The 27,824-nt window shown below is 32.8% G+C and overlaps 1 protein-coding gene across 1 annotated transcript in view; it reads right to left on the bottom strand.

The window, feature by feature from the left end:
• LOC141397579 (protein snakeskin) overlaps window positions 1-26,289 on the bottom strand; it is a 36,368-nt gene extending 10,079 nt beyond the window's left edge. The window contains exon 1 of the mRNA XM_073974014.1: window positions 25,881-26,289. Within this exon, the coding sequence (XP_073830115.1) occupies window positions 25,881-25,922 (42 nt within the window). The 5' untranslated portion in view covers window positions 25,923-26,289. The remainder of the gene's footprint in view (window positions 1-25,880) is intronic.
• Window positions 26,290-27,824: the final 1,535 nt, after the last annotated feature.

The following is a 27,824-nucleotide window of genomic DNA, read 5'->3' as shown; positions in this document are numbered from 1 at the left end:
AAAAGCACACATAACATTCCAAGCAAATAAAGAAAAGCATACACAAACGAAACAACAACAAATAAAATTAGAATTGTTTATTTTTTGTAATGTTGTGTGTGTGTGCTTCCACTTGATGAGTCACTTGGCAAACTATCTACGATTGCGAGTTTTGTATCAGTGCAAAATACGATGGACACTTGTTTTACTTATTACGCACAAGCAACGGACTTAATGCATCGTAATTGTTTTTTGTGGTGGTGGAAAAAATACTGTGTGCAAGAAAACAATTGTATTAAAAAGCAAAAGGCCCAAAAAACTTGTGCGTGCTCAATTGGCTTACAGGGGCAAGTAACTCATTGATGATCTCTGGTTGTTGTACCGCGACGCTCAACGCATCGTATGTGCTGAGCGCTTTAGAATCACTTAGTTATGGAATATTCTCGCTGAAACGACAAAAATATTCCCTTTCTGCACACAATAATGGAAATAAAAATTGTAAAATTGGGGAAAGGGAACAAATTCCGCACGGAATTTTTGTTTCAAAATTACCCTGTGTACTTGAAAATATGTGTATATCCTTGCTCTCATGTCTAACCATATCCGTGTGTATCACTGAGAACATCCCAAGACTGTCTTTTGTTCTGCATTTTTAGCATTATGTTATGTTTATAATGAAAACAATTTCTATAAATTCGGTTATTTTTTATATTACTCAAAAATTGTTATTAACAACAAAATGTGAGATTGTCAAATAATGTAGATATTTAAACGTCAAAATGGAGTTATTAATTGATTTGGAAAAAAATACAACAGAACCTCTTGAAAATATCAATCGTTCCAGTTATTTCCAATTGCTTGTGGAAAAATACGAACTTCAACAGGCATTGTGTTAAAATATTTACAGATACATTTCAGCAGATTGATAAGATTTATTTCCTAAAAATTTAATACTAATTTTTATAAATAATAATCACAAATTATTAATAAAATTCAAATGATATGTATGCCCATATGCCCAAAAATAATTCAATATTACCATTTTGCGGTAATAAAACAATTACATGACATAAACACAGTTTCTTGTTCATTTCTATTTTTAGAACATTAAATTATTATTATTTATTTCCAATTGCTTGTGGAAAAATACGTACTTCAACAAACATTGTGTTCAAATATTTGCAGATACACTTCAGCAGATTGATAAGATTTATTTCCTAAAAATTTAATACTATTATTTATAAACAATAATCACAATTTATTAATAAAATTCAAATGAAATGGGCCTACATATGTCTAAAAATAATTCAATATTACCATTTTGCGGTAATACAACAATTACTTGACATAAAAGAAGTTTCTAATTCATGTCTATTTTTAGAACATTATTATTAAACACTTATTGAATAAGAATTTGATTAATCGCATTATTATCTCTAGTCTAACTTCATTTGTTATATTTAATAGAGTGTTTTACTAATTTTATGTGACACTTCTTATCAGTTTATAATATTTGTTTCATTTGAAAAGAATGTGTAAATTGTGAAAACGTTTACTATAACATATATAAGCTAATTGAGAAAATCGGAGATATAATAGTTTCTGAAGTCACAATTTCATCATATTTATAGTTTTGCATAAGGTCTGTTATTCTAAAGAGATTATCCTCTAGTACAACAAGGGTCCTCAACGAGGCCTTCATTATTGCCATCCACAATAATGCAATAAGTCTGTCTTGTTCTGTCTTATTACCATAAAAAAATCTTCAATCTATCATAGAGAACTTTATGGAAGGGCCAAACTAAATATAATCACTTATATCGATAATACATATTATTGAAGAAAAACTTGTTGATCTATACGTTTTGCATTTTACAATTATAATACATACTAGTTTTCAGGGCAAGATAGGAATCTTCTACTTAAAAACTATTTCTGAACAATATATGTAAAATATAGCGTTGTATTTTTACACGTATTGTCTACGATTACTTATTCCGGACGAATTGTCTAAACTTAATTATTCCGGACCTCTTTTACATTGCAGTGTAGAGGTTTTGCAAAAACTTCTACTTGATACAATTCGAATAAAAGTTAAATTTTTCAACATAAGTTTTATTTGCGCTCATGCTCCCACTGAAGACAAGGACGAACAGACCAAAGAAACATATGACCGTTGTCCTGTCCATGGCATTAACATTAAAAAAGTACGAACATACACAATACATATGTTGGACGTCGGTAAGCTGAAATCACGACAGATAGCCACATCATATTCCACTCAACTAGACCAATTACTCAATCAAAGTACCCCTCACGCCGAAAACATAACAGCACAATGGCAAATTATTGCCGACTCCATGCAAACAGTCTCAAAATCCATACTTGGATACCAGAGACCTCCACCAAGGAAGAAAAAATGCGGCATGAAGGGATACTTTACAATCAGTAGCAAAGCGTAGCGCACGAGAGACGTATCGGGAGAAAAGCAGAGGGAGGAGAAACATATTTTCTGCAATCGATTTGTACAGGAGCCAGAATGAAATAAAATTCTACCTAAGAGTGAAACATCAAACAGATGGCTTTGCTACAGGCACATCATCCTGTAGAGACCAGAAAGATAATTTGCTAACAGACACAAATAGTGTGCTTAGGATATGGAAAGAACATTTTTGCCAAACTGCTGGTTCCCAATAGTAGCGAGGACGACGAAGATACCATAGATCCAATCCCAGAAGATGGTACTGAATGTATACCGCCCGGCTAAGATGAGGTAAAGACAACAATAAACCGCCTAAAGAATAATAAGGCATCAAGAGCCGATGGTTCACCAGCCGAGTTGTTCAAATCCGGAGGCGACACGCTTATAAGTGTATTCATCAGCTAGTTAACACAATCTGGCAGGAAGAACGCGTACCCGACTACTGGAACCTGAGCATCATGTGCCCCGTCCACAAGAAAGGAGATAAGACTGTATGCTCCAAATACAGGGATATAAGTATTCTCCCTATTCCCTACAAGATAGTGTCAGGAATATTGTGCGAAGGAATAAAGCCGAACGAAATAGTTGGGCCATACCAATGCGGCTTTAGACCTGGCAAGTCCACCATGGACCCAAGAAATGCAGATCGACACCACCACCACCTTTTTGGCGATTATAAAGGAGTCTTCGACAGTCCCCTACATTCAGTGGTATTCCATCCATGTCTGAATTTGGCATCCATGCAAAGCTCATTCGGCTTTGTAAAATGACTTTAACGGATACTCGATTCTCAGTTAAAATAGGAAAGAACCTCACCAAAGTGTTTAGTACTAAAAGAGATTCGTGTCACTTATTCAACATTCTGCTGGAATACGAGATGCAGATGTTAAAAGAAATGGTGCAATTTACACCAATAGCCACATGTTACTTGCTTATGCTGGCGATATAGACACCATAGGCCGTTCAGTAAAATTAATAACTGATATCTTTAAGAAGGTCTAAAGAGAATCTGTTAAGTGGGTCTGACGGTAAACGGCGAGAAGACCAAGTTTATGGTGTCGACGCGAAATGCGTCCATAGAGCTCGGACCAATTGTTGAAGTTGATTGCTATAATTTTGAGGTAGTAAAAGACTTCGTCTACCTCGGCAACGCCATAAATACAACAAACAACATGAGTTGTGAAATAAGAAGAAGAATTGTATTGGCCAACAGATGCTACGTAAGCAATTTAAGAATAAAGTTACATCTTGTCAAACAAAAATAACACTCTACAAATCACTTACACTACTCGTGCTAATGTATGGTTCCAAAGCCTGGGTACTTGCACAAGCAGATAAGACGGTGATTGGTGTTTTTGAGAGGAAAACTCTTCGAAAGATCTATGGGCCGATCTGCGTTGACGGTGAATATCGATTTCGTATGAACCACGAGCTGTATCAACTATAAAACGACATCAGTATAGTTAAACGTATCGAGATGCAACGATTGCGTTGGCTGGGCCATGTCATAAGAATGAGTGATGATGAATCGGCTAAAAATGCGTATAAATAAGGGCCACATGGCGGCACACGTAGAACTGGAAGGCCAAGACTTCGAAGAACAAACAAACAAGTGGAAGACGAGATCGAAAAACGCGGTATTCCAAACTGTTTAAGTTAAGCAGCAAATAGAGAGGAATGGTTCGTTGTACTGTGATGGGCCAAGTAAGTTAGTAAACATATCTGTTATATTTCCCAATTTACATACATACAATTTTCCCAGCTACGTATAGAAGGAATTATCTAAAAATATATTTTAATTCACAGCTATTTCTTTACCAAAAAACAACTAACTGACCTATAGATTTTCCTTACGAAATTTAACAGTCTAGTCTATTATTAGATAATTTGACAAAAAAAACTATTTCCACATATAGATTAGAACCGTCCACTCAAATTAGTTCAAAATACAAAATAATAGAAACACGTGTTCAGATAATACTGTGATACAAATATGTTAAGTGTCATTAATAATATCGTACATAATAAATAACATACATACATATTTGAAAATTCAGAATATTATGTATTAACAAACGTTAAGCACAAAAAACCTTTGTAGATTTGTTATTTACCCCAATAAAAAGCAGACTTATGTATATTTTAATTAAGTTTTTTATTTAGTATCAATCACACTCTTCGGCATATTTTCGTCTTCATTGATCTATTTTAACTGATACACCGTGTATTTCCAATAGAATAATTCCAATGATGCTAACAATAATTTAACAATAACAAAAAACTTTACAAACTAACAAAGTTTTAAATTCCCCAAAAGAATTGTTGATCTGTACATTTTGCAAATGAAGTAACAAAATATCACCCCAATAATTCTTCATCAAAGGAATTAGCCAAATGACCGGTGTGTCTCCCACTTTTTCCCAAGTCTTAGCACTTTATAAAGACGCAAAAATATGGCGCCCCGGGGTGATTTTTCAAATCTTGCAAACCGTTAGAAACAGTGATTTACTCTCACAGACCAAGTTGTAGCGCTATTATTTTCCAACAATACCACAGAGTTGACATAGTATTCCACAACTTATTCCATTAATATTTCATTCAACAAATCAGACAAGTGGTACTCGAAGTATCATGCTAAACTTTATCATTTGTATAATATGAAATAAATTATTTCCTTAATCTCCCCAGGTGGTGCGCGATTAAGATTGAAAGAAATATATATTCAATTTGTTCTATGTATTAATTGTGATTTTTGATCTTCTAAAAGCTTTTTAACTCATAAATTAGACATTAAATTATAGCGTATTCAAAGATAAGACAAACTTACATTGTTATATACTGAACATACTTAATAAATAGCTTGATCAACGATTAAAAAAATTTTAATATTGTTCGATGAATAAATACCGCCCAGCAAAAAAAGTCATTACCAAATAATGACTTTATTCAATAAATTTTTGCAGTTGTAACTACTTACTAAATGACCGTAAAAGTCATTATTTTAACATGGGGATGTCATAGGGAGTAAGTACTTCCTTAAATGTGTTTTTTAAGTACATATTTAACCACTTACCAGTAGTCAAAAAAAAGCTAAAAAGCATATGTTCTATTTTAAGAACAAATGTGGTGAAATTATATTCAAATTCAACATTCCAATTATTTTTTGTTTTTATTTCTTCTTTTTCTTTTATTCCGCTTCCTGCCGGTGTCGAACACATGAACTTCTGATTTCTAGCCAAACACACTACACACTAGGCCACTCGTACAAATAGTAAGGGTTGTTTAAAAACATCCATGTACATCAACATTTTTTCGTAATTTTGTCAACAAAAAACTCCCATGCTGACGGTGAGCTTTGAACACACAAACCTAGGATTTGTAGTCAGACACACTAGCCCTGTGCCACCGTACTTATTCCTTTGTAGGTAAGTAGTAAGTAAGGATGTAACTAGTTATATGTTACCTGTTATATATGTACTGTCTGATAATGCGGAGGATAATGAGTACGCATTACCTGGTAATGCAGAAAGTAATGACATGTGCCTACCAAATTTTTGCTGGGCGTATGTATCTGGTTGAGAATTTTGGAAACAGTATTATTTGTTTTTTTTTATTATTGGAACTAAAGTTCAATAACCAAAAAATCCCACGTTAAAATTTGTAGATAAAAATGTCATAATTTAAGAAGATGATAAGTGAGTTACACGCCATGCGAACAATGTAGGCGTTTAGCGCCATTATAAATGTATAATAGGGTGATGACTTTTTTCTCAAACATCTTTCTTTACGTTGGCTACGTCATAAGTAGAGTTTGGGAATTCCCGACTTTTTTTCATTCCCGGGAAATCGGGAATGAAAATTTCTCATTCCCGGGAATTCCCGGGACTATGATAAATCGAATTCGTGGGGCATAGACTTGACAGAGAGTAAGCAAACATGAAATACCTACTCCCATTATGTGTGTTGTGCCATTAGTTATCTCTATGGAACAATATTAAGGGTAAAATAGCAATAGGGTCAAAAAGCAATAGCAAACATATTAAACGACGTTGCGCCGAAATCTTGAAAAAAAAAACAATTATGATTTATTGATATGGACTATGGCAGCTGTTCAAGAATATCTATATGTATGCGGTCAAAATCCAATTATTCCTGACTAATTTGCGAAGGTTATATAAAATAACCTTTTCCCACTACCATCCTAGCAAAGCTTCTTTGATATCAAAGAGTGTTGGAGAAAACAACAATTCGAATGGATCACAGCTTTGATATCTTAGCAAATTAATATCCTTCCAGAATGCCACAAATAAAAAATTAGACTAGAACAACCGTGACCAACTCAAAATAAAGAATTATGTGAGGTTATACAGACTTCGAATTCCAGAAAAACACCAATTATCGAGAGGACCAAAATGTATGTATTTTATACGAATTATGGCGAATTATTGCAATTACGACTAATCGGGGCACGAATTATCGCCATTCTACTATATTTCCAAGATTAAATAACTACAAGGCAAATAATACACTATGCAACACTGAAAATGCAAACAACTTCTAGTATGCATTTTTTGAAAGTAAATATTTAGGGTACATAAAAAAGTACATAGTAGGGTTTTGTCCTGTCAGATCCAATTCGGATTTTATGGCCTCATCTAAACCGGGCTAAATCTACACTTAAACTGAGATTAAGGGAAAAGTCGGCTGGAGAGTGCGACTCTGTAGTTTATCTTCCGTCACGTCACTGAGAGGTGCGAAATCCTTTTTACAATGCACGCTGAAACTCTCGTGCCATCCTACCTCTTCTTTATTCTGATGCCTGAACCCCAGAACAGGTTGCATAAGATCAGTTCATTTATTTCTTATTCATGAGCTGATCATTGATTCAGTAGCCAATTGTTCGACTGAAGATTTTTAAGAACTATTTGTGGCTGGAAAACTGAAAGAACGAAAAAACCTTGTAAGTCCCAATCTACATTAGGCAAGTTTACTTGCGGCAGGTCTCTGTTTGTTGGAGAGACGCCGAATGGGAATGGAAGTGGAAAAAATTTTTCGCACTGACAATTTTCAGGCAAATCCTCTTATATTTTTTCGTAATAACATTATTTTCACTGTTTTGAAAGCAGGATGCATTTTTTAAAAGGGAACGAGAAACTAATGTAAATCTAGTCTTGCTGAATATCTAAACTTGTTGACTCATACATTTTGCATTTACCCATATTTATTTATTGATGTATGAACAATAACATTCAGAAAACAGAATCTCGATAAAATGTTTCCAAATGTAGTTGAGAAATTCAGAACATGCTAAACCTCATTCGGAGACATTTATTTTTTATAAACAGATGTTTTCCTAGGAAAAAAATTATGACAAGCCCATAATTCATTTATAATGGATAACGATGAATCACTCTGACCGGTCTTCAGGAAATAGAATAGGAATACTTGAAAAATATTATCGAGTTTTGAGTAATTTTTAAGTAAATTGCTCAGTTGATTTTAAATGAATTTGTGATTTGTACACCAAGGGTACCTGTAAGGTTACCGGTTAGACTTTTAACTACTACTCTTTTTATTTGAAACCATATGATTTTGATGCACATCCAGATACCAAAACAGTGCAAAAATGTGTCCAAGAGATAATATTCAAAAATTAGTTTAGGGACACTTATTTTTATAAACAAAGATTTTCCTAGAAAAATTAAGACAAGTTCATAATTCATTTATATTTAATGGATGATGACGAATAATCACTTCCGTCCATCTAAGAACCTGAATTCTCGAGAAAAATAATAAATTAATTTTTAAGTAATTTTTTACTTGTAATCAGTTATTTATCTTACACACTTATTATTCACAAATGACATGTGGGGCACACCTTACAACAGCTACAGCAATACGTTACGCACACATTTGGCAAACAATTGCAAACTCTGACATAAATAAATAATTTCGAATAGTCATTGAAGCGTTTATTCAAATATAAGTGATGTCTGATTGACTGACGAATTGACATGCAGAAGGCAATAGGGCAGACAGACAGTTATTTATTGAGTGCTACAGTGACACATTTATTTGTTGATTGATTAACTGTGTAACATAATTATACTACGGATCAATTCGCCTTAGTGGCATGGTAGAACAAAGAAGGTAGAGTAAATACTACAACATCCACATAGAAATATGTTTTTGTTTGTAATGTTGGTGTCACCGGTACATGTAAACAAAACAAGGAAATGTCTATAAATTTTTGGAATTTATATTTTTTCACATTTGATTGAATATTGTGAAAAACATGAATGTCCAGTTCAATCAGCTGGGTATTGCTGTTACCTTATATTGTTCTACCATGCTATAGTGGTGGTGAAAAAGCTGTTAGGAAAATGGAATAAATATTGATACGTTTGTGTGACATGTCATAATACTAAGTTCACAAATATTAATACAGTTTATATTGAAACGTCCCCCCATGAACGTCACAGTTAATGTGGTGCTGATGAGAAGTCATATTCTATTGACATAAAATTACCCATTTAATGCTTAATATTTGTCATTCCATCAAAATAACAAACAATGACATTTAATATTCATTAAATTTGTTGATTAGCCCAAAAAGATAAGAAAGATAAATTTGGTAAAGAATCAAAATATAATTAGATTTGTTTCACGTTTTTATTTGTTGTGGTCTTATTCATTTCTATAAGCTGTTTTTATTGGACAATGTTTCATATTCTACTTTCCATATAAAATGTTTCCAAATGTAGTTGAGAAATTCAGAACATGCTAAACCTCATTCGGAGACATTTATTTTTTATAAACAGATGTTTTCCTAGGAAAAAAATTATGACAAGCCCATAATTCATTTATAATGGATAACGATGAATCACTCTGACCGGTCTTCAGGAAATAGAATAGGAATACTTGAAAAATATTATCGAGTTTTGAGTAATTTTTAAGTAAATTGCTCAGTTGATTTTAAATGAATTTGTGATTTGTACACCAAGGGTACCTGTAAGGTTACCGGTTAGACTTTTAACTACTACTCTTTTTATTTGAAACCATATGATTTTGATGCACATCCAGATACCAAAACAGTGCAAAAATGTGTCCAAGAGATAATATTCAAAAATTAGTTTAGGGACACTTATTTTTATAAACAAAGATTTTCCTAGAAAAATTAAGACAAGTTCATAATTCATTTATATGTAATGGATGATGACGAATAATCACTTCCGTCCATCTAAAAACCTGAGTTCTCGAGAAAAATAATAAATTAATTTTTAAGTAATTTTTACTTGTAATCAATTATTTATCTTACACACTTATTATTCACAAATGACATGTGGGACACACCTTACAACAGCTACAGCAATACGTTACGCACACATTTGGCAAACAATTGCAAACTCTGACATAAATAAATAATTTCGAATAGACATTGAAGCGTTTATTCAAATATAAGTGATGTCTGATTGACTGACGAATTGACATGCAGAAGGCAATAGGGCAGACAGACAGTTATTTACTGAGTGCTACAGTGACACATTTATTTGTTGATTGATTAACTGTGTAACATAATTATACTACGGATCAATTCGCCTTAGTGGCATGGTAGAACAAAGAAGGTAGAGTAAATACTACAACAACCACATAGAAATTTGTTTTTGTTTGTAATGTTGGTGTCACCGGTACATGTAAACAAAACAAGGAAATGTCTATAAATTATTGGAATTTATATTTTTTCACATTTGATTGAATATTTTGAAAAACATGAATGTCCAGTTCAATCAGCTGGGTATTGCTGTTACCTTATATTGTTCTACCATGCTATAGTGATGGTGGAAAAGCTATTAGGAAAATGGAATAAATATTGATACGTTTGTGTGACATGTCATAATACTAAGTTCACAAATATTAATACAGTTTATAGTAAAACGTCCCCCCATGAACGCCACATTTAATGTGGTGATGATGAGAAGTCATATTCTATTGACATAATATTACCCATTTAAAGCTTAATATTTGTCATTCCATCAAAACAACAAACAATGACATTTAATATTCATTAAATTTGTTGATTAGCCCAAAAAGATAAGAAAGATAAATTTGGTAAAGAATCAAAATATAATTAGATTTGTTTCACGTTTTTATTTGTTGTGGTCTTATTCATTTCTATAAGCTGTTTTTATTGGACAATGTTTCATATACTACTTTCATATAACTGATTTTTAAGAGTGTTGAAATATTATCCACGTAGTATAAATTTATTCCATAGAGAAAATCGCAATTAATACAGAAAGGATTTTCGCAAAATCAAATCCACTGTGCTCGACCACTTTCTTTTCAAACTTCCACTGGCTGCATTATTAAAAGTGTTCAAATGGGTGGAGCCGGCCACAATAATTGACTCACTTTTACCGTCCATGACTGTGGGTGAATCCCAAATATTTTAATTTTCGTATTGTTGTTTCTTTCTTTCTTTTAATTTATTGCTTACGGTGGCATTTATATGTCAATATTTGAAGTTTCTGTTTTATTAATTTGTTAAATAAATGACAAATATGATGAACAAGAAGAAATGATTATTATTTTTTTTTTCGTTTGTCTTTATTTGTTATATTGATTGTTACTCGAAATTGTGCTAATAAATTAAATAAACGCCCTTTTCTTCTTATAAATAAACATACATACATATTTATTGAAAAACAACAACAAAAGTAACAGGTAATTGGTTAAAAGAAATTATTTTTGTCGTCATATCAACAACGCAGACGACAACAATTTGCATTTGATACGCCAACGATAAGATTCACCAGCTGTCATATATCTTTATTGTTGTTGTACCAATTGTTTGAAACCTTAACGATTTATCATTTTTAAATATTTTTTTCGAATATATATTGTTCACATGATGTCGATAGCAGGCCGCACACTCACCTCAAGTTCCTAGTTTCGGTTTCAATATTTACTCTTGGATTTTCCTTCTTTTGTTGGTAGCCTCTCTATTTACTTTACTTTCATTGTTTTTGGTTATTATTGTTGTTCTATAATTTTCGACAGGCCTGGCCCCGTGATTTATAGAATTTTAATGATACTTTTGTTTTTAGTTGGACTCGTGAAAATGTTTATAATTTATTAGCATTTAATTATTAATTTAAATAGTAGAAAAAGTGTTTTCAATTGATTGAACTAATCTTGAAACTTTTGCCATTGATTAGCGAGAAATTCACAGGTCTCACGTAGCTAGCGCCAAAAATCTCAGTTTTAAATTATTTTTTAATTCTTTTTTATGGGGGATTTTGTGTTATCAGTGATTAAATTTTTTTCATATTAGATTAATATGACATTTTTATGATGGCAATTTCGAAATTTATAAGTTTTGAATTGCTAATGTGATTCAAAGATTAACTGGCCACACTTAGAAACAATTGCTAAATACCGAAAGGACTCTTTAAAACCTGTTGATCCATACATTTTGCAGTTGTGAATCTATTTCCCACGAAAGTCCCCCAAAGAGACAAGAGGATAATTCTCCTATATCAAAGAGGGAATATTAATTGGAATCATAAAAAAGTGTTTTCAATTTATTGAAATAATCTTGAAAGTCTTGCCATTGATAAGCGTGAAATTCGCAGGTCTCAGTAGCTAAAGCCAAAAATCTCAATTATAAAGTATTTTCATTTGGTTTTTTTTTATTATCACAGACTAAGAACTGATTTAATATTAGATTAACGCAATATTTTTTATAATAGTAATTTCAAAATTTATATGCTTTAAAGTGCTGATATAAAGATTATCTGGCCACACTTAGAAACATGTTTAGAAAATATGAAGGATCCTTTAAAACCTGTTGATCCGTACATTTTGCAGTGATGAAGCTATTTCCCACTAACGTCCCCCGATTGAACAGAGGGTAAATATTAATTGAAATAATAGAAGAAGTATTATGAAGTGATTTGATTGATTAGCTTAAAATTCTCAGTTTTCTCGTAGTTAGCGAAATTTTGAATTATTTTTAGTTTTTTCTTTGCTTATTTTTATTTGTTTAGTTCTATTGTCATCTGAGATTAAAAAATAGATGTCATATTAGATTATTTTGATTTTTATAAAATTAATGTGATTAGAAACAACTATTATAATCAAAAAGAACCTAGTGATCCATACATTTTACAGTGATGAAACCTATGATCTTGTATTAACCAATTTCCGAATAAAACTTTTGTATCCACATTTCGGTCCTAAAATGTGACAATAAACCCACGAAATACAACAAATTGGGCGGTACGGGTATCGTGGAATGTTCTATACCCCTAGAGAAGACTAAGCATCAAGTATAAGCCGTTTCGGTGTGATAATGTGGTTAAAATCTACAAAAATATCCAAAATAGAGAGGTACCGATCTAAATCAAAACGTGAACATATAGCAAACATTTTCTGGGCGAATGTTCAGCGTTCCAAACGAAGACTAAATACGAAACTTCAGTGTTATAATTAGGCTAAAACCTTGAAAATATCCAAAATCGGGAGGTACTATGGGGGCTATCTCAAAACATGGACCTTCCAGCGGAAATCTCAGCCTTTTCGAAGTGATAAAGAAGCAAAAACCTTGAAAATACCGCAAATCAACATATACAATTCTATGGCGGGCTATAACAATACGTAGACCTAAAGAAAGTTTAATGCTTCTAGTAAGTTTAACATGGCTGAAAATACTCAGGTAATTAAGCCATCATTACGCTTACGTGATTTCTTCATATAAACAATTGGGAAAAAGTTCTTTGTTTCAATACCAAATTTTGACAGAACTGGTGAGCATATGTGGCGATATCTGAAACCATGGTCTTCCCTGCCTTTTCCGAAAGCAAATCAAAAAATGGCCACATGATGACTTTTAGGGTTTTTACCACCGCTGAAAAACGTGGTAATTTCCTCATGTATAAATTGGGAATAAATCCTTTGTTTCAATACCAAACTCTGACAGAACTGGTGAGGACATGTGGCGATATCTGAAACCATGGCCTTCTCCGCCTCTTCCGAAAGCAAATCAAAAATTGGATACATCATTACGCTTAAGGTTTTATCTATCGCTGAAAAATGTTTTGATTTCTTCATATATAAAATAGGGAAAGAGTTTTTTGTTTCAATACCAAACTCTGAGAGAACTATCTGTTGTAATATGAATCTAATATTGAAAATTGATTTCTAAAAAAGTGAGATAAATGACTCGACTTTGGGAATGTTTTAAAAACCTGTTGACTCATACATTTTGCATATAAAGAAACCTTTCTTTAAATTAATGGGCCGATTCCGTATAGCGAGGCGAGTCATGTCGCGTCGTCTATCGTCTCTGTGACAAAATTTAAAAAATGCGCTACGTACAGCGATAGAAAATAATCGTCGATAACAAGTTATCGGCGATGTAGCGGAGCGTTTTTTGTTTTGATTTCAATAAATTAGAAAAAATATCAGAACAAGTTGTACACAAAAGTTATAGTTTTCTAAAATGATAAGCTCAGTGGAACTATTTTTTGATGATAGTGACGAAGATATAGTTAACGTAGCATCTATCAGACGACACTTAAGAGATAAATCGAATCCTTTAGAATTGCCATCAGTATTGTGGTATGTTTGGTTTCCAACATTCATCAAAATAACTGTTATTTTTTTAGGTTTAAAGCCTATTTTCGGCTTCCAAAAGACGCTGTTATTTATATAGTAGAGGCATTAAAAAATGACTTTAAAAAAACCTACAGATCAACAGCAATACAGCCACTCCTTAAAGTGTGTGCTGTTTTAAGGTTTTTTTGCAGAAGGAAGCTTTCAAAAATCCCATGGCAATGACTTTAACCTCGGGATGGCTCAACCCACATTGTCAAAGGTATTAAGTGAAGTTCTGGAGTTAATAGAGGAAAAACTGTGTAAAATATGGATTGTTTCCAAATTAACAGAAGAGGAAAAACGTCAAAATAAAAACTATTTTTATTCAAGAACAAATTTCCCGGGCGTTGTCGGTTGCATTGACGGAACACACGTGCATATAATGGAACCAAAGGAAGATGTTCGCCATTTATATCTGAATAGAAAAGGATATTTTAGTATAAACGTTTTGTTGGCATATAATATTTTACCAATTCTGAAAAAAATTCTAAAGTGTTAATTGTTTGTGTTTTGTTGGGTTTGCGATTGTAAAATGCGAATCAGGTTTGTTGATGGTAGACATCCTGGTTCAACTCACGATGCCTTCATATGGAACAATAGTTCATTAAAACAAATGATCGCTGCAGATTTCGGGCCCAATACGTGGTTACTAGGTCGGATCTTAAAATTAAAATTTGTTTCAATCAATATAATTAAACTTATTTTAGGAGACGCTGGATTTCCTTTGGAACCACAAATTATGACGCCTTACCGCTCGGCAGATCCTCATTCACCAGAGGGTAAATACAATACCGTGCATTCCAGAGCAAGAAACATAATCGAGCGCACTAATGGGGTTCTAAAATCTGTCTTTAGATGCCTTTCTGCAGAGCGCGGTTTACACTATTCACCACAAAAGTGCACATCTATAATTAATGCATGTTGTGCATTATACAATATAGGCAGACATTACAATGCTGATTGGGAAAATATTCCTGAAGAATTAGGCGAGCCAACTATAGTAAATCAACATGAAAGAGATATGCTATTGCCTCGGATATAAGACAATCAATAACACAAAGTTTAAATTAATAGAATTCAAATGTAAACGAAAGTTTATTTCAGTTTCTTAAATCTAAAGAATAACGTATTTATTTCATGTAAGGTATTTCAATTCAGCACGCGTTTTGTAAATGAGATAATAGAAATAAAAAAAAATTAATTAAAAAAAAGCATAAATGTTTCAATTATCAATTATAGTTTGGCTTTTTTAATTTTAATATTAATTTTTTGCTCCACGGCATAAGCTTCATATTTCCTCTTTTTCTAAGTTCTTTTAAAATTTCATATTTTTCTTTTTAGATCTTTGGTATCTTTTAAAAGATCATATTGTTTCTTTTGAACGTTTTTTGTTTCTGTTAAAATGTTTTTTGTTTCTGTTAAAATGTAATTTTGTTTGTTAATAGCACTTTCAAGCGAGGTTAGAGATTTTAAATGTTCGTTTTGAGTTGCGGTTTGCTCCTTAAGAATGTGGATCTTTTGGTCTTGCGGTTTATTTCGTTTCCTGCGAGTGGAGAATACGTTGTCAATCTCTACTTCACTTTGAGGTCTTTCATTTTCCACTTCAGCAGATTGTCCAATTTCACTGTTATTATCATCCCATGTCTCTTCAATTCCGTAGATTGCACCTGCAGGATTTGAAACCATATTAATTTGCAGTAAGTCTGCTACCGCTTGCTCCATTGACGACAAAGATATTTCTTGTGATGGTCCACCTCCTGTAGCTGTAATGTTCTTATTTTGAGACATTTTTTTCTTTAGTTTGGATTTAAAATGAGTCCACACTCTGTGCCATTCATCTGGTGTACGGGTTGGTGGACCACAACTATTTAATTGCTGCGCAACATCCTTCCACACCTCATCAAAAGTGGCTTTAGTTTCCCCAAAAAGTCTGACGTTTGGGTGGGCTTCCATTTTTTGAACCAGCATTTCAAATTGCTGTCTTGTAGTAATTTTCACCATTATAAGTACTGAAGCACCAAAAACGTATATAATATTAAGTAAATTCACTTAAAATAAATGAAAATGTTACTTACGATTCAATTTTTCGTTTTTATTCGTTAGTAAAAATATACGGCGACAGCTAATTTGTTTTCGCCGGAAAATGAACTTTACGGCGACAAAATTTGACGGCGTCAGGCGAATATTGCCGTACGGTATCGAAAAATTGCATTTGGCAACGCGACATGACTCGCCTCGCAATACGGAATCGGCCCATAAGCTATTGTAACGAATAACAACTATGGCGGCTAAATCTTGGTCTCCGTTCCTAGATTTAATTCATTTATTTTTTTTTTCTTCATGGTCTTTTATCTTTCTTATATAGACGACTATTACAAGAGTTATATTTTTGAACACGAATGAAGGATATATTTAATTGAAGCATAATTCTTTGGCCCTGTCGTCGCTTCTAAACCCCTATTAATAAAATAGAAATTTTTTGAATGAAACTTTTTCATGTTGGGATAAAAAACCTGTTGATTCATACAATTTGCAAACAAAAGAAAATATCTTCTCCTACCCCACACATTAATGGTATTAGGATGGCCCAGAGCTGTTATATTTTTTTTTCTTTTATTATCAATTAACATTTGTTTATAACAAGCTAATCTTCTTATTCACACATTTGTTTTTCTTTACGGCTCTATAAATAAAATGTTCTCATTCTTGAAGCAGTGAAGTGAATAACTTACATATGGTCGTATTGCAATAGTCCACCCTCAAAAATAACTCTGAGGTGGGGGGTTTTATAAATTTATTTTCTTTCTACTTTTTTTCTAACTATGACTTCATACTCTTGGACTAGCCTATTATGTGTTCTACAAATTTCTTACATTAAGTAGTTGTTGTTGGAGGCAATTAACTTTCATGACATCCGATTTGGTTGAAGCTTACATCATCATCGTCAGCTTTAGGAAAACAACTTCGCACAAAAACATATTTTATATAGACCAGTCAGTCCAACAAGCATTCATTAATCAAATTTTAATGCCATGGTTAGTTCTATTGTAAAATAATTTAATGTTTAGAATTTGTTTTCGGTTTATTAAATAGACAATAGGGCCAGCGCTTAATAGTCGGCATATTATTGTTCGATCTATTAGTGTTACGCATAATGCGAAATATGCGGACTTAATGTTAAAAAAGAAAAACTGAAAAATATACATATGTATGTGGGCATGTGGTTGTTTAACAATTTGCTTCTCATTTATATTTTCATTCTAATTTATTTGTTAACGTATTTAAATTTATTCACTTAAATCAGTTTGCCGTACGCTCAGTGGGTGTTGGATAGATGCTGTTTTTTTTAGCATTCAATTATATTTACGAGGCTGCAGTATTATATTTTTATATTGGCCATAGAATTTATGATTTATAAACAAAATGGATAAACACAATTAACGTTTTATTGTTATGATATCATGCATATGGAGTGTAAGGTTTAAAATTCTAATATATTTTTTTGTTGTTCAGTCCGATGTATGTATTAACGTCAATGAGATTATTTCTCATGATGTACACTATTAATCGAAAATTATATAGGTATATCTTATGTCATAGTCGACTTTTGACATCTATTACGTATCTTTTAATCTACTTTAGATGTTATGAGACGAAATATGGAGATCTGCATAAATATAAGAATGAAGTCTTCAAGATAGAAATAGAGGATATTTACTAATAAAAGTATACTTAGATAGAACATCATCAGGCCTATAAAATTTTCTTTTTCAGAATATCTTCAGTTTAAGTCATATTTCTCAGTTAAGCCACAATGCGTCTACATCATTCTCTTCCGAAATCTAGCTGAATAATGTAAAACAAATGACTGTAATGATAATGATCGTCTTCCAACTTGTTGGTCCTTAGATTTTGCAAGCAAATTGGCATTCTGTAGATTTGTTAATATGAAACATAAAAACATTCTGCAAATCTTCTTTTCATAAAATAACTTTCAAATCATCATAAGTAATTTATCAGTAAAACAGGAAAATGTACCATTTAGGCCTGCAGAAAAAACTTTATACAAACACAGTGGACGGACACCAGACTATAGATTCATACCTAAGAAAAGGTCTAACCCCGCTCCCGAATAGGCGGTGTGCCTTCTTAGAATCAAAATCCACTTCTGATGCGATTCAGTTGTGTTCTGCTCAGAAAATTCCACGTGAGTTTTGTGTTTCCGCCATTTCAACTTCAATGAGAACGTGACAAAACTCACGGGGAATTTACGTTCAGAATAACCCCCGCTATGTCACTTAACCAGGGAATTATCCGTAAAGTATCTAAGGATTGAATGTGATTTTCGGTGCTGAAGTTGAAATCATCTTCAGTACCAAAAGTGTTTCGGAAACTTGTTGGGTTAAGCATTGGCCATTTGATCAGACAAACTGGTCTGTGAACCATTGGACGACATGTGAGGCTACCATTGTTAAGACAACTCCATCCTTCACTTCTTAGACTTTCCTTCCTTGTTTTTCATCGCAACCGCTATATCCTAGATATGGCATTTATCCAGAAATCTGTAAACTTGCCGACACACTTTCAAGAAAATTTAAAAATTTGTTTAAGAATAAACTTAGGAAGTGAAATCCATATTCCTTCAGGACGCTTTCAACTTTTTCCGAATACACAATTAGAGATACATATATGTCAAGTTTAAGTACAGCAGTGGTTTTCATTCTAAATACTTTAATAGAGGAATGTTAAACATTCCAAATTCCTGCTTCGAAGCAGGTCACTGGGAATTCAGAAACATTTTGAACGATACTGCAATAGAAGAACTTATACAGATGTGCGTATAAGGGGGAAAAATACCCACAAAGTTGAATTTTGGTGGAAAGTTAAAGGTAGGAACAGAATCAACTCGTTGCTTGCTTGGCTTGCTTTCCAAATGTCAAACTATAAAGAAATGCCAGAGACTCTTCGCAATTCCGCCGGCGTTCCCCCATATAAATTTACATTTGGAAAGCAAGAAACTAGCTGATTTTCTACCTTAATGTTTTTTATATTTTCTTACTAATGCTGACGCTTAAAATGTAGAGCTAAATGTGTATATTTTAAATATAATAATCTTAATAATGTATATCTTGACAAACGGCCAATTTATACATACATATTTACTTCGTTACTACATATGGCTTTGTACCGAAATCTGTCAATTTATAGACCATATGCTCCTTAAGGAGTTAAGCCGAAAAAATAAGATATTAGGCAATGAAATCCATGTTTCCTAAGAACGATTACAACATTTTTAGAATGCCCACCAATATATTGAAATTAGCTTCTAATTTGTACAGAGTGCTACTAGAGCTTTGATCCACAACACAATAAACTTTTCGATTCGTACATTTTGGAAAGAAATCTTATCTAACAGAAGAATGATGAACATTCCAACTTCGAGGTAAGACTCTGGCAGTTCTGAAAATACTTCCATGTTTTGGAGAAAGAAGAGAGAAAAGAAAGTCTAAAGTGCTTCATGAACTATTTCAGCTGTTTGTTTCTCAGCAATAGCAATTTTCTGGATATTTGTATTTGAATACATCACAATACACAGTTCATGGCCGGCATGCTGGTTCAAACCACTACTAAGGCATCCTATGCTTCACTGTTGTAATTATTTCTATAGGCGGTAACTCTTCATTTACGTTAGGCATATGTATATCCTTTCGTATCATCACAACCAAACAAGTTCTACATACCTACTTCGTTCCTAGATATAACATTTGTCCAGAAATCTATCGGTTTGGCTCCTACTTTCAAGCAAATTTAATTCTTTTTTTCCTACATCTTAGGAAATGAAATACATATTCCAACAGTTTCGGAATGCACACTATTCAAGCTTTTAATTGGCACATTAATTGTTCTAGGGCTTGGATACAAAACACTTAAAACTTGTTGATCCATACATTTTGCAAAGAAATCTATGCTCTGTTCCAGAAATTGCATGAATCTAAAAAAAATAAGTAAAACTTAGTAGCTTCTCGCAGGTTCTGAAACAGAAAACTAATCTCACAGAGGTATATTGAACATTCCAACTTCGAAGTAAGGCCCGGGCATTTCAGAAAATATGTCTAAGTTTAGGAAAAAGAAGAACTATTTGAGCAACTTGTTTCGAAGCAATACATTATTCTGGATTTTTTATTCGAATACCCCCCAATACACCGTTCATGCATTTTTTCATTATTATCTCATTTTTGCCATTGTTCACAATTGCTTATTGACAATTAGACGAAATTATTTCAATGTTGAATTGTTTATAACAATTTATTGCTATAGAGACAGCAATAATCTAAAGTATTTGCATCTATGTGTGTGTTTGAATCTCTTTTTTGCGTGATCATGACTTTGTTAATTTGCCAAAATACTTCCATTCAAAAGCTAGAGTGAATTTTATCAATTAATTTTAATAGGTCAAGCATGAATGTCATTTTTTCAGATAAATTTCATTTAATTCTACATGGAATTTGGGAAGAAAAGAATAAAAATAAGCTTCAAAAAATAAAAATTCAAAAAAAAAAATACTTTTTATTCAAAATTGTATATAGAAGAAGAATGATGAAACCGGAAAGCCAGCCGCTTTGAAGAAAATAAACAAACAGAAAGGCCTCTATCAAAAAAAAGAAAAAAAAACACGCCATAAATGCTTAAAAAAATGAAGAGGTAATTTCAAAACAAGTTTTCGCTTTAAGGCGTGATTCCTTTTTTTGGTTTAACAAAACAAAGTCAAAAAGAATGAAAGTTAAAAAATACAAAGACAAAATTGCTAAACATTCGGAAGTCTCATAAGTCTTGTTTTGGTAAAGGTGTGAATGGCATACTAGCGCAGAGCCACAGTTAAAAAACCGGCAAATATGACATCATAGCTGTATTGCGTTTGAAAAAAAAATCACACGCTTTGGTATACAAAAACACCAAAAATGAAGACAATTGTATCAAACATAAAGGCAGGTAAGGAAACTACAATGGGAAGCCGAAAAAAAACATGACCAAACCATAAAGCCCTTCAGAGCTTTAATTATTATTATTTTTTTTTTTTTTTTGCTTATTTGGAATTTATTTGGATTGTGATTCCTCATAATTATGATGTAGTCCCGCTTCATTTGCGTGTTCGGCATTTATAAACAGTTCAACCAAAGAAACTAGGCAGCGGAAAAATAGCCATCCATTAATTCAATGACACGAAATATGTGTACAATTTACGCCATTACGGACAAATTGAAATATTTTTTAAACGGAGCAAACATTTCTCACAGAACTAAACTTTCAGGCATGTCTGGGTTATCAATAAGAAATTGCCGCACGCACACACGCATTGCATAGCCGCAATCAATTGTTATGTATTACCTATGACATAAAGGTAATGAGAATTATTGTCTTGTGAAGTATAATTCTAATAAGAATTATTGCCTTTTAAACTTAATTCGTAGAATTAAAAATAAAATGAAGGCGTTATTAAAACATTTTGTGGTAAATTCTAATTAAAATTTTCTGAAAATATATACAACACCAAAAAACTTCCAAGAATAATGGGGTTTCTTTGTTTTTTGCTGTATTTGTAGTGAGCAAATACCATATATCAAAGTAAATGAGTACCTCATAAAAAAAACCACAAAACTATGAGCTCATCAGCATCCACAAAGCATATACTGCAAATAGATTGCTGTGTGATAAATTCTTTTATGAGTCTTAAGCCTACGAAACTTTGTTAATTAGATTATAAAATTTTATATCGCTAAAAATGGCAATGTTGATGTCGTAGGTCGTATATGAAGTCAAGAAGACAAACATCCAATTTTAAATTAATTTTAGGGTAATAACCTAACATTTGCTTAAGAAAAGAGTGACATGTAGAAGCAAATAAAGAATTGGCTACAAATGAAAATCTCGATTCTGATGCTTCTCCAGATTTATTAAACATAGAAATATTTGACAAAGAGATAGTTGAAAAGAAGTGATTAATAATAGAAAGCTTGCATATACATACAACGGTGGTGATCAAATATGTCTTGTGCATTAGTCTCTCTGAGAGAGTCTTTCCTTTGCTAAACCACGATAGATGAGAATAAAGAGAACATATTTTGTTGTTTCAGTCACGTTAACGTATATGGGTGATCTTGGCTGATACAACAAAATATTGACAGAACAATGAAAAGGGACATTTACAACACCAGCTCAGTTTGTAGAATTGCAACAAAGTAACCCGCCGTGCTATTAGTTTTAAGTCCTGTGAATTTTCTTGTACATTTTATGAATGTAAAATTCAGTGAAAACACACCTTACGCATTTCAAAATCCATCCTATAGCAAAAGGTAATATGTATATAATAACCCTTAGTATTCTATTGTGAGTAGATATTTTGTTGCTAAATACAACTACAAAGAATTCAACACAACTTGGCAAAACAAAATGAAGTTGATTGTGAGAAATTAAATAAATATAAAGGTGACAAAGAGAAGTCTCCCAGAAGTGTGACAAATGGACTAATAATGAGATACATATTTAATATATAGGAGATGATTCCTGAGAATTTTTACTAGTAAAAAATACTAGCTGAATGAATTGAAATGATTGTTATAAATGAAAAACTTGTTGATTCATACATTTTGCAAGCAAACCTTTTCCACTAATAAAATAGTTGTTTTAAAATATTAAAACAACAACAATGGGATTAAGCCAGACTATTTTGAAAAAACAAAATCTACAGATTTTTCTTAAAGTGGAACCTAAAAACATTCTGTAAAACTTAGGTTCATAAATTGACTTTAGTAGTTTATCAGCTGAACTGGAAAAATGTAACATTTAAGGCCAGCGAAACGCCTTAAAATTTATTGTTCGGTTCCAGTTCCATTCAGTTTAATGACAATTTTCTATAGGAGTTGGTGTCAATCAACGAATCTCTGGATATTATTCATCAATGCCTTATTTCATAAACATTGTACGAGGGGAACTAGAAAAGTTTCTGGCCTAACAATGAAAAAGCGAATATTTCTTATTGTTTTCTTAAGTTGTCTCCAGCATGATTTATACACTTTTTCATGCGCTCAAACCAATTGTTGTTCTACTCGAATTGAGACTCTTCCAAAACATGGTTTTTGTACGCTTCAACAGTATGTTCTGGCGACGAGAACGGTTGACCACGCCTATTTTTCTTGATGTGTGGGAATCAAATGAAGTCATTGGGTTCCAAGTCAGGTCTGTACGGCGGATGACCCATCCATTCCATTTTGTCCGGTCAAAAAAGCGCTGGTTTGAATCGATGTGTGAGAGCTCACATTGTCATGGTGCGTACAATTATTCGTCTTCTCTTGTTCGTTTTTCTAAAACTTATCTCCGGAGACTTCAGATAAAGAAATTGTAGTGTAGCTCTCGTAATTAACCGTCCTACGTTCCTCAAGCCGTATAGTACCCACATGGTCAGTTTAGCCGAAGAAGTGCTTCTACCATGAACAAATATCGTTGGATTAGGCGCGCCTTCACAGACCCCCACGGTTGCTGTTTTGTGTCGTATAGATCCAAGATTCGTCTGTGACGATTTTATAAACGTCATTTGAAGCACCGCGATCGTATTTATTTTCAATTTCTTTGCAGAAATCGGCATGTACCTTTTTTGAAGCGATTGTCAAATTGTACTGGATCTAACCCGGCGTTTACAAATGCCAGTATTGGCAAGACAATAGCAAAAATACAAACCTTTTTCACAAATACATTTATAAACTTTTAAATATGTATAGAGAAAAGTATGAAAGTATTGGTGAAAATGGTTTGTAACTTTGCTATTGTCTTGCCATTGCTGTCTTTGTTGCCAGGAAAATATTAAACTTCGGATTATAGCCATGTCACATGTGGAAGGAGAACCTGAGAAGGTCCGTGAAAGAGAAACCCAACAACAGGAGTTGGAAAAATCTGAGCGAACTTTAGCGAAATTGAGGACAATAAATGTGAAACTCCTACCTGGTTGGCCTGAATAAAGCTAATGATTTCAATAATAGCCGTGAGGCTGAAGTGAGCGCTCAGTTTGAAATGATTCGGGCCCTTCAGGTTATGGATGTAGAGTCTAACATGTAACTTCATGGAATTGGTGAACAAGTGGAAGACCTTTGAAACCGGAATGAGCGCTCTCTTTGAAATGATTCGACCTTCCAGATTAAGAATGTAAATGGAGACTCCTTGGAGTGCTATTTGACCTGAATAAAGCTAAAGATGGAAATATTAGTCTTAAAGTGAAAATGAGCGCTTCGATTGGAATAATTCGAAACATTCAGCTTAAGGATGTTGTAAAGTCTAAAACTCCATTGGTATGAAGATGATGGAAGGCGATAATAAGGAAATCGAAGTTGCCATGAGTACATAAAGATCGTTCATTGGAACTCCTCTTTGCATGAATATAGTATGTATACCTATTCCTCAAGTAGCTGTACTAATAAGTCCATATATCAAGCTTAATTGATGTTCTGGGTTAAAACGGGAAATCCCATGAAATTCCAAATATGATTTATATAATAAAATATGATATTTTTATTATAAACTAATTCAAATGCGGTGCATCATTTAAGCTGTGAGTAGGATTATTGGAGTAGTATGACTGTTTTGATTTTCATTTCCCAAGAGTGTAGAATTTTTAACATATTCCGATATACATATATTTCATCTGCAAGCCTGTCCTTTTATAAAAAAATCAGTTTTATTCACACTATTGTTAATAAGTTGTACTTGCATCAAACCAGCTCAAATAATACTTTTTTGATGTAAAATAGTTTGAGCTGTTATAGATTTTAGTCAATGTCCAGAAAACTAACAAGTCGTTTGCAAGGGTTCTTACAGATTATACGTCTGTTCCAGTACTGCAAGAATCTACTAATTTTTACTATTTTTTTCGATAACACAAAGGAAAAATTGTTATCGTAGTAAAAAGTAGTAGCTTATTGCAGGTTCTGGAACAGAGCAATTGGATCATAAACAATCTACAAAAATATACTGCATAAAAATATTCAATGTTTTGACCTTCAAATTGTGGTTTTTAAAGAATTTATGGACTTATGAATTTTCTAAAGAGGCAAAATCAAAATCACTGTACGTATGTTTGAAAGATTTTTTTATTTAGACATTGAAACTTCATATTTGTTAACTTGCAACAAACAATACATCTAATTTGGACAATAGGCAACACTCGTAAACCGGTTTGCTCGAGGCAACAACGATAACAAATGTTTTTATTTCAACAACAACATCAAATTCAATGTCAATGGAGTTCCCCTAAGTGGCGCGTAGAAGTCATACAAAGAACGTCTAAGATGGAATAAAACTGTTAAGGGTTTTTTTCGGGGGAAACAAGTTTGGTCAACACAAACACAAGCAGACAACGGATTTCTTAGAAAGAAAGAAAAACAACAACAAAAGGAGAAAAAAGTAGGAAACAGCGGATATGGGGAAAAAGATACAGCTGTTTTATGTTCAGAAAAAAAGGAGCACAGATAAACACAATTTTTTGGTACATTTGATTGCTTTTTAACACGGAATACGAAGTTTTACTACAAACAGAAGGCAGGAAGAGAAGATACAGACGATACATTTTATAAACATTCAATTGTTTATATTTTTTGTTTCTTAATTTTTATGTCGCTATCAGTTTATGTTTTATTAAAATGTTCATCACATGTATTTCATTTCATCTCTTATAGTTTTCATACAAAAAGTGTTTCAAAATTCACCCACAACTCACCAATTCAATGATTTTCAAAATAGCACGATTGTTGAACTGCATTTTGTGTTTTTATTTTCGTTCAAATTTTTTTTATTTTTTTTAATATTTTTAAACTTTTGACTGTTATTCCTCAAGTGTTTACTACAGTTGTTTATTTAATTCAATTATTTTGTTGTTCGTTATTTAAAAACAAAATCACTTTTATCGACGAAGAGCTTTCCCGCTTTCCGTTCTTTCTCAGCTGGCGTTCAACAACTATCTGATTTGTGTTTAAACAACAAAACAAACGTATACCAAACCGACAACAACGACAGCCAAAGGCCCCCAAAACAAATACGCCTCTTATTCTTTTAAAACGCCAAAAACAACGAAGCAACAAACGAAAACCCCGACTAACACGCAACATGTAGATAGAATTATGTGTGTCGGCTTTTTGACAATCATGAGGTTTCAAGTTTCTGTTATGTTGCCCGATGTTGGTTAGCAACATGTTGCTAAGTGAAAAGTACACGTCGAGAAATTAACGAGTGTATATCTAAGAATGATAGAAAGTTTTACACATGGTCCAATACAATGAAGGCGGCATTAATTTGCTTGTAATAAGAACCGCGAAAATTATTCGAAACAAATTAATATTTATCCGTGAACAGGACTCAACGTGTACTTAAGCCAAAATGTTTGAACTTTATGTGGGGGAGATACCGGAAGGAGTAGACCAGTGCCGAACAGCCATTTGTCGCTGGTTACGAAGATTTTCGGCAATTCATACACATACAATCCGAACGCAAATAAAGAGCGTTCAGGAGAGAGCAAATGTTTTGATTTGTGTTTGTTTTGTAGGTTGCGTGCATACAATCTTATTAACACACTGTCATAATTTGATTCACATTTGTCGCTTCGCTCTTCTTGTTCGGCACTGGAGTAGACCTATCTCCGAATTTGATCTATTTTGGAAGAAGTAGGTTGGGTACCAAGGTATTTTTTATGGGTGGAGAGAGTATTTTTGCCAACGAGCGTAACAACAGGAATCTCACTTGTATTATAATAAAGAGCTGTTTTTATGGTGCAATAGAAGTCGAAGATGCGACTACGAGAGGGTGAAAAACCAGTTTTGGCTTTGGCGGTGTATATGCGGCAAAACGCTAGTGTTTCGTTCTGTGTTGTTGTTGCGATTTATTCATCAGCAGACATTGTTTCTATATAATATGGTACACTTATTACTGCACCATTTTCACATGTAATTTGAAGAATTTCAGTTGTAATTTGATTATTTCATTTGAAATTCGAAACATTTCACTTGTAATTTGAGAATTCCGAAATTCGATTTACAAATAAAATAAATCGAATTACAAATGAAAACATTCAAATTACAAATGAAATAATTCGAGTTTCAAATGAAGTTCTCAAATTACAAAAAAAATAATTCGAATTTCAAATGAAATTCTCAAATTACAAATGAAATAATTCGAAATTCAATTGGAATTCTCAAATTACAAGTGAAATGTTTCAAATTACAACTGAAATTCAAATTCCGTCACACATTCCAAATTTCATAAAATTTGGGCAGATATAGGGTGTTTGGTGCAGCAAATACTTGAAATCGGGCGGAAATGTATATGGATGCTATATCCAAATCTGGACCGATTTCGATATAATTTGGCATATATATTTCCAGACCGAATTCAGTCAGCACATTCCAAATTTTATCAAAATCGGACGCATATATCCCAAAGCGGGCGAAAATGTATATGGATGCTATATCCAAATCTGAACCGATTTCAATATAATTTGACAAACTTATTTCTAGTCCAAATTTGGTGACATTTTCCAAATTACATGAAAATAGACTGAATTTGCGTGTCTGGTGCACCAAATACCTCAAATCGGCCGAAAATATATATGGTGGCTATATCCAATATTGAACCGATTTTTACCAAAATAAATAGCGTTCGCTTGCGAATC

This window comes from Musca autumnalis, unplaced genomic scaffold (assembly GCF_047663935.1).
Source record: "Musca autumnalis isolate F117 unplaced genomic scaffold, ASM4766393v1 scaffold_3, whole genome shotgun sequence".
NCBI lineage: Eukaryota > Metazoa > Arthropoda > Insecta > Diptera > Muscidae > Musca > Musca autumnalis.
Note: the sequence above shows the minus strand (reverse complement) of the source record. Positions and strands in the feature narration are given on the sequence as shown.